Source organism: Quercus robur, chromosome 6, assembly GCF_932294415.1.
Source record: "Quercus robur chromosome 6, dhQueRobu3.1, whole genome shotgun sequence".
In the NCBI taxonomy this organism is placed as follows: Eukaryota; Viridiplantae; Streptophyta; class Magnoliopsida; order Fagales; family Fagaceae; genus Quercus; species Quercus robur.
The window spans coordinates 52,630,705-52,639,295 of record NC_065539.1 but is presented as its reverse complement, the minus strand read 5'-3'; the positions used below and the strand labels follow the sequence as shown (position 1 = coordinate 52,639,295).

The window sequence follows — 8,591 nt, the reverse complement described above, 5'->3', positions numbered from 1 at the left end:
TTTTGCTCGTCCTTTATAAAAGAAATGGCAAAACCGTCGACTTTTTCTTCTTCTTCTTCTTCAATAATCTCAATCGTACCCTTTCAATTCCAAAACCCAATTTTGTCCTTCATTTCTTTCTCCTCAGTCTCACCACCTCTGCTCTCTCGGACTCGACGGAGGAGACGGAAGCTGCCGGATAAGGACATGTCGGTTGCCATTCCGATGCCGCCGGCGCCGTCTCACCGGTGGGACAATGAAGACCAGGGTCCACTTTTGGATTCCAGAACCGGTACGTTTGTTTTTTTTTTTTTGGTTTTTTTGTTTTTCCCGATTTGGGTTGTGTTTGGTTGCTGAGAAAAATTTGGGTTCTTGGAAATTGTGGTTGGGAGTGTAGGCATAGAAAAGAGGAATTTTATTTATTTATTTATTTTTTACGTTTAATTTTGATGACGATGATGATGATGCAGTTGGAGCTGATTGGTTTAGGTTGTGAATGCATGAAGATTTTGAATTGATAACGAAATTGATGTTACAGTGACTCTAACACTGCTTGGAAGTTCATGAAGGAATAGGATGGAGTGAGTGTATGTGTGTGTGTGTGTGTGTGTGTTCTAGTGTGTTTGAAGGAAAGGAAAAGACAAATATATAACTATGAGTATGTTGATTAGTAATTATATTTGTTTTTGTTTTAGGCTTTGTTTGAAAGTTCATAAAGGAATGGAATGAGTGCATTATTAAGGAAGGAAAAGAAATGGAACCTTTTTTTTTAATAATTCGATAGTTGGGGGAATGGGATTTGAATGATATGTCCATTGGGAACACCAGGAGGTGTCAGTTGAGCGACAGGCTCTTGGTGGAAAAGGCATGGAATTAAATTGTTTTGTTTGGATGTTTTAGAAGAAATGGAGTGTAAGTAACCTTCTTTGGGATTACCATTAGAGAGAATGAAAATGAATAATTTTATAACAACATACCTATTATATCCCTCCTTTAATAATAATAAAACAATGTAAGATGTTGTCATTTGTCACAATATTTTTATTACTTTTATATGATTAGTAGGAAAAAAGAGGGATAGTTACTCGAGATTGTTTGGTCATATTCAGAGGAGAACTATTAATGTACTAGTACAAGTAGTAAAAATGACTTGTCAGTTAAGGAAGTTAGAGAGAGTACGACTTCAAATAGAATAAAATAGAGTGGCAAAAAAGAATTCTAACCCCAAAGGGCTGGTCTAGTGGTTCCCAATGCCTTATGAGATTTATGAGTTTTTAGGTTCAAAACTTCTATTCAGCATCTTGGGGTTACCCCCCAAAAGATTCCTTCCTATAATTACCTAGTGTGTGTGGGACAAGGGACAACGCACATGACATACCGAAGGGATTAGTTAGGTGCTCTATGAGCTCCAAACACCCACGTTAGCTAAGAAAAATGGTTAAGGATCTATGGCCAACTCCAAAAATTTGGGACTATACAAAAGGCAAATTGATCATGATGATGGCTGAAAATTATAGCTCATTTTGTGTAAGACAACAAGATCTGATTACAAAAATAAGGGGTAGGGAAAAAAATAAGATGTATCGTTAGGTAGAGTGAGGCAAATAGTAAGAGAGGGGTATTACAAAAAAATTGTGAAATATAAACAGGAATTATGGACATTTTAGAAAATTTCATTAAACTCCATTTCATTCTCTCCAATTTCTTTCAATCTTGGGAGAACGAAAAAATGGGCTATTTAGGAAAAGGAAGGAATGAGCGTTTCTTCCTAACTATCCATTCCCTCTTATTTAAAATTCTAAACAAAGGAATGTTCTTCCAGTTCCCTCCTACTTAAACTCCCAAACAAGGGAATTGAAGGAATATTCTTAAAAGATTCTTTCCACTCCATTTCTTTCTGCCCATTTCCCTCCTAAATAGGCTGAAGGAAATGAGGATAACAATGTAATTTCTTATTAATTCCTTAAGTAATAGTGATAATGGATTTGTTAGACAAAATGCATGTAAATGAATGAAATGGAATTGAATTGGCATTCCCTCCTTGCCAATTCATTCCTTTCTACTAAATTCCTAAATAAGGAGATATATTTTTTGATAGGAAATAAGGAGATATATAGAACCCTCCCAAATAAAAGAATTCAAAATGAATCAAATCTCCCCAAGTAGGATTCAAACCTACGACGGACAGTTAACAACTGACCACTCTACCACAGAGTTGCTGAAAAACAATGGGGAATTAGGAGGTCTCCAAGCAAGTTAAAAGTCTTATCCAGTGAGCTCTAACTCCAGTAGCATTTTTGCAGGTATAGGTGAGGTATTGGGTTGAAGACCAATGGGAAACAAGTGTATATTAAAAAGAAAAAGTAATTTTTAGAAACTATAATTTTAGCTTTGTAACTTAAATGAGGTTGACTGGGGCCAGTGACTCTTTTATTCAACACATATTACTTTGTTGATTTGATCTTTTTCTTATGTTTGAGGTTGGTTGGGTATCCCGGCTAAACAGTGGGAGGCAATTCTCTCCCATCTTTTGAACCCTATAGACATTATTAACACTTCTATTTTTGGAGGGCAGAAAAATTTACTAGCTAAGATAGCTGATGCTCATGTACCATTATAAATTTTCAAGCTTTGAGAAATTTAACCCGAAAATAGGTGTGACAAGTGTGTTAATTTGGAGTACTAATTGTGCTGGGGAATTCTTTGATTGAATACTTTTGGGCATCTTTAAGCTTATTGGAACTTAACTTGGAGACTGGGTGGCATATTTGTTGAATTAAATACTTGAGTTGATTGAGGTTGAGGGGCTCCTTCGTTGAACCTTTTTGATTATTTTCTAGCTTTCAGAAACTAATCTTGACCAGGAGTGGCATTTTAGTCTTTTTCCCCATATCAAGAAACACGCCAAGGTGTTATCTGAGGATATAGTTTTGGCTTCAATGCTTCCTCCTCTGCCCTTATTTCTTGCTCCTTCATTCTTACTTTCTATTTCTTAAAAAAAATATATTTGGGTGATGTGTCCTGGTTCATGGCCCCTATCCTGTGTTTGTCTAATTCTTTATATGCATGCTTTATGCAGGTGCAGGAAAAGGGGATATGTTAGCAACAGATGTGGAAGGAGAGACATCCCCTTCTAGTAAAACTACCCGCAAGAACAAATATCGAATGAGTGCTATAAAATGCTTTGGGGTGGATTTGTCCCCAGATAATGTTGCAGTTGCTATGGTATATTTTGTGCAAGGTGTATTAGGCCTTGCAAGGCTTGCTGTCAATTTTTACTTAAAGGATGATTTGCATCTAGATCCTGCAGAGGTATGTGATTGTGATTAGTTCTGTTGATCATCTTGGGAATTTTAGATTAGATATCTAACTTATGCATTGTTCCTTCCTTTAATGTTGTGACTGCAAAGAGTAACTCATGACCCTTTCCAATGATGTAATATTATGACCAATGTTCTCAGAGGCTTTCTGCTTATACTTATATAAAAAAAAAAACTTTCTGCTTATACAGCATTCTTTTAAAGGTTAGAAATGTATGCGAGGAAACTTTATCTTTTCTTTAAGCTAATTAGTTAATTTATTTTTATTTTTTATCAAGAGCACTGACAAAGTATATGTGGTTGACTAGACAGCTGTCATATCTGGTTTTTCTGCATTACCATGGCTTATCAAACCTCTATATGGGTTTATTAGGTGCGACCAAGTCTATCTTATATCTCTCCCCAATTTTCTTTCCGGTTATCTAGAAAGTGTATGTATTTTTGTCTGTATTTCATTTGAAGAATTGATTGGTTACTGCAGCGATTCTGTTCCACTTTTCGGTTACCGAAGAAGGTCATACCTGATTTTATCAGGACTTCTTGGTGCACTCTCATGGAGTTTGATGGCCAGCTTTGTTGACAGCAAGTATGATGCTGCTTTCTGCATACTTCTAGGATCACTTTCTGTTGCCTTCTCTGATGTTGTAAGTATCCCTTATAAAACGCTGCGTCGTTAGTTATTGTTAATGAATGATTGAGTGTTATGCAAGCTTTATATTCATATGAATTGCATTATGCATATCAAGTTTTACAAATATTTGCTACCATAATGTAGGGTTCACATATTTTTCAGTTTTTCATTGTTGGGAGCCAAGGCTTTACATATAGAAATTTCTTAGAAGGAGATGTCTTTACATCTACAGTACCTTAAAACATTTCCCTCTACGTGTGAACCTAGCACCTGCACTTGCTATTAATGATATGCTATCCCAAATCCTCAGAGAACAAAGGCAAGGCCTGGCCTGAGATCATCTGTAATAACTTATGAAGTTGGAAAGTAACTGCCTACAAGCTATGACCACTCTAACAACCAACAAGACGCAAATTCCTGTATTTCTGGATAAATTATTACCACAATCCTACCAATCCATAATTTCCAAAACCCTATCCCTATTGCGATAGTCTTGGGAGCATTTTGCTGAAGATCTTACCATAACAGAATAGGTCACAGGAAAGCAGCAAGCCCAGGACTTTTACCTTGTATGTGAAGGCTTGCATTGATTTCTAAATACTACATGTGACAAAAGTATTCTAATTGGTTTCTCTTAGGAGGTCCATCTCTATTGGATGTTTGACTCCCATCTAATGCCAAAGATAGGGAAGGAAATTTTGTTTGCTTGATTTTGGGTGTCTCAGCTATTCATTTTTGTGGCATACTTTACAAATTATGTCAAAAACTGAAGTAAATTGTAGGTTGTAGATTCCATGGTTGTAGAAAGGGCTCGTGGTGAGTCACAAAGCATGTCAGGATCACTCCAGTCTTTATGTTGGGGATCCTCAGCTTTTGGTGGAATTGTGAGTGCCTATTTTAGTGGCTCCCTGGTGGATGCTTATGGTGTAAGGTAACTAAGGTGGTTTGTGTATGGAGATAATTTCCTATGACTGATAATGATCCAAAGCAATCATTTGGTTACAATTTTAATTTCTCAGGTTTGTTTTTGGAATCACGGCTTTGCTACCACTGATTACTTCTGCAGTTGCTGTTCTTGTAAGAGAACAGCCTGTGCGTGGTCCAACAAGAGGAACAAATCTTCCTTTGGCCAGTCTTAGCTTTATTGAAGGTTCGAAGCAGAGCATAATTCAGTTGTGGGATGCTGTCAGGCAGCCCAGTGTACTTCTTCCTACTTTGTTTATATTTCTGTGGCAGGCAACACCGCAGTCAGACTCTGCCATGTTCTACTTTACGTATGTCCAATTTGTGAATGTCTTTCATTACTATTTGTAACCTTTCAGCTTTAGCATTTACGTTGATCTGCAATAATCTTATTCATTTATTGACATTTTAAATTTGTCACAGCACAAATAAGCTTGGTTTCACCCCGGAATTTTTAGGCCGTGTGAAGCTTGTTACTTCAGTGGCATCACTGCTTGGTGTTGGACTTTATAATGGATTCCTAAAGAATGTTCCACTGCATAAGATTTTTCTTGTAACAACCATTTTTGGTTCAGCTCTTGGGATGACTCAGGTTTACTTCTAAGGTTATTTGAGATGATTTACATTTTTGTTTGAGTATGCCCAATGATTTTTTTTTGTCCTTTTTTTAATTGTTGTTTTTCTATTGTTGGTTTTTGGTCAGGTTTTTCTTGTAACTGGATTGAATCGGAAGTTTGGTATAAGTGATGAGTGGTTTGCTATTGGGGATTCTTTGATTTTAACAGTTCTTGGTCAGGTGATGTACATGTTTCTATTTGTGCCGTTTTACTTCTCTGCACATTTGGTGAAAACCATTTTTTGTGTTAACTCTTGCTGTGACTGTCCTAAAGTATGCATGTGACTGTCCTTAATTTGGAAGGCAGTAGTTTCCATAGCATAGTGGTTGGAGACTTGCCTGGCTCCGGTCACTGCTTACTAGGAAGGTCTTTTAGTTTCCTTGACAAAATGTTCAATGCATATTTGGGTTGTTTGGTTTAGATCTTGTTGGAGATAGTTTTGGACCTAATTAGAAAGATTGATAATTAAATAAAGAGTAAAATGCACTAACAACTCTTGAAATTTTATTTAGTTGCACTAGAATCTTGTTGACTTTCCTGCCTTCCTTGGCTCAAATTGCAATAACAGCTTAGAAGGAACAACAATCCCTGAGAGTTTCCAAATTATGGGTTTGTTTGCAAGCAATCAATTTGAGTCACAACTGACTTAATGGCTCCATACCAGCCCTTCTTTTCGACCTTCCATCTCTGCAGCAACTCATGCTCTCAATCAACTAGTTCTCGTCCATACAAGTCTCTCATTCAACTAGTTCTCGTCCATACAAGTCCCACTTTCTCTGGGCACCCAAACAAGCTTATAGCTATTGATCTGAGCAATGACAAGCTCTGAGGCCTTTTATTGTTGTTCCTGGCATTGATGCCAAGTTTCTCTGCGCTGTCTTTCAAGAACATTAAATTCATGGGTAACGGGTATGAAGCAGTTGTACCCGGATCTGGAATCTCACAGTTCACATGGATCTTGCTAGGGTTTGAATCCATTTTCGATCCTCTAATGGGGCAACTAGGTTTTGAGAGAGAGTGGCTTTGAATACGCTCTTGATCACTTCCTTTTTCTTGTTGACAACTCTTTTTTCCCCTCCATTTTTTTCTTTATATTTTCTCACATGCCTTATCAGACTAGCACATGGTAAATCATTATTATCAATTTGGATTGAGTGTTGCTGTAAATGAGCTAGTTTTGTCTGGTTTATTTTTTTTGGCTAATGTGGGTTTCCTGCAATTTTCGAGTACTGTACTATTTCACCAGGTGTGTGTAGTGTCCCGTCCCACACACACCAGATAATTTTAACAAGAAATTCTTTGGGGGGTGATCTTAAGATGCTAATTAGTAGTTTTGAACTTAGGACATTATGGATCTCATTAGGCCTTGGGAACCAATGGTAGCTTGGTAGGAGCTAGTTACTACTTCTTGATATTTGAAGACTTATATTGGCTAAAAAAATTAGTTCAGGGGGGTTGGTATAACTAGATAAAATCATAAAAGTTCAAAGTTGTCAGTACATTTTACCTTAAATAAATAGAATCCCAGGGAAGTTAGAAAGTTCTATCCAAAGGCATACATGGTTCCTTTAAGGAATGGACTGTAACATAGGTTCTACGTTGATATGATGAATCTAATGTAGCCACATGCATGAGATGATATATGTTCTTTCTTAGTACCATTGTTTTCTGCTTAACCGTTTTATTACTTCTAATGGATCTTTTCCACGCCCTTTTTTTTCCTTTCTTTTTTCCCTTCAAATTATTAGCAAAAAAAAAAAAATCTGTTTTATCCGTTGTTCTGCAGATTGATCCTGCTGATTCTAGTATGAAACTAATTGTAAATTTATTGCAGGCTTCTTTCATGCCTGTTCTTGTGTTAGCAGCAAGATTATGTCCAGAGGGAATGGAAGCCACACTTTTTGCAACACTAATGTCTATATCAAATGGAGGAAGCGTTGTTGGGGGGCTAATAGGTGCTGGTCTGACCCAGCTCTTTGGGATTACCAAAGACAGTTTTGACAACTTAGCCACATTGATAATCCTCTGCAATCTCAGCTCATTGTTGCCTTTGCCTCTCCTTGGCCTCCTTCCAAGGGATATTCCTGACACTAACAAGGAAAGTGAAGATATTGAAATGAAATGTAATTGATTTTTGGATGTTTGCATCCTCCTTATCCTAGGCTAGGTGCATCACCCTCCAATAATAATTTTCAAGCCCTTAGCAAAATGTTTAGCCTTTTGCTCTTCTATAGCTTATAAATGAGAGAGAGTTTGTAAATATTACGATGATTGTACGTCCCCTTTTTTGATTTTGAAATGATATTTCCGCGGTTTATTTTGTGTTTGAAATGATATTCTCAAGTTGATAGCTGCTGTTGCCATGACCTTGAGAAATGTTTTTTTTTTCCATTTTTGGTGCAGACCTTGAGAGATGTTGACGTACAGTAATTGCACAATTGATCTGGATTGCGAATACCTGTAAAACAAGTTAGAGTTGATCAGGGGGCATTTGTCTGGTGCCTGCACGAGCTCTTCGATAATGTAGTTAAAGGGGGTGCCTCTATTTTTTTTTTGTAAACTCAAAGAGTTCTAGGGAATTATTTTAGCAAATATGAGCGTATCTTTTGCTTGATGTTCTTGTGTAGCTTACTTGGGCACGTCTTGTGTGCTAGCTGAGCTCGCATATCGAGGTTAGGTGCTCTTCTGCGTCATCATACTCGCTAATTGGTTTAGCTAACTTGCTTGCTATATGTAGTTCGACTATCACTGATCGATTAATTTTTCTTGTTTTCATACCTCTGTTTCACTAATCTGAGTTGAGGTGAGGACTAATCTTGTAGGGAGTTTATTATATTGTCGAATGCAATCAAGGTTTCTTATTTTGTGATCTAGGATTGTTTCTAGTCCTGTGATTACTGTCTATGTTAGGACCACCTTTTTCAGAGAGAGAGAGAGAGAGAGAGAGTATGTTGCATCAGTAAGGAGTTTAAATGGGTTCGTTTGAGAACAACTTATCAAGTTTTTGGCTGAAAGTGTGTTAAAATATACTTGTATCTTGAAATTTTTTTAAAAAAATAAGAAAAGATGTAAAAATTGAGG

General features: G+C 36.9%; 1 protein-coding gene across 2 annotated transcripts; it reads left to right on the top strand.

Moving 5' to 3' along the window:
- On the top strand, positions 1–7,841 carry LOC126689436 (folate-biopterin transporter 1, chloroplastic). 2 transcript variants are annotated; one of them, XM_050384629.1, is made up of 10 exons: positions 129–271; positions 450–560; positions 3,059–3,291; positions 3,608–3,672; positions 3,781–3,943; positions 4,713–4,861; positions 4,950–5,204; positions 5,317–5,485; positions 5,597–5,689; positions 7,345–7,841. In XM_050384629.1, exons 3-10 carry the CDS (start codon positions 3,076–3,078, stop codon positions 7,639–7,641), a joined length of 1,407 nt encoding a protein of 468 aa, XP_050240586.1. In that variant the 5' UTR covers positions 129–271; positions 450–560; positions 3,059–3,075; the 3' UTR covers positions 7,642–7,841. The 2 variants fall into 2 exon arrangements, with proteins under 2 accessions (XP_050240585.1, XP_050240586.1); XM_050384628.1 differs by lacking the exon at positions 450–560 and having other exon boundaries at positions 1–271.
- The last annotated feature ends 750 nt before the right edge of the window (positions 7,842–8,591 follow it).

Coding starts and splice junctions, on each gene's coding strand:
- LOC126689436 (XM_050384628.1), top strand. CDS start 25: ATGGCAAAACCGTCGACTTTTTCTTCTTCTTCTTCTTCAATAATCTCA. Junction 272..3,058: donor ACTTTTGGATTCCAGAACCG/GTACGTTTGTTT, acceptor TGCTTTATGCAG/GTGCAGGAAAAGGGGATATG. Junction 5,690..7,344: donor TTTTAACAGTTCTTGGTCAG/GTGATGTACATG, acceptor AATTTATTGCAG/GCTTCTTTCATGCCTGTTCT.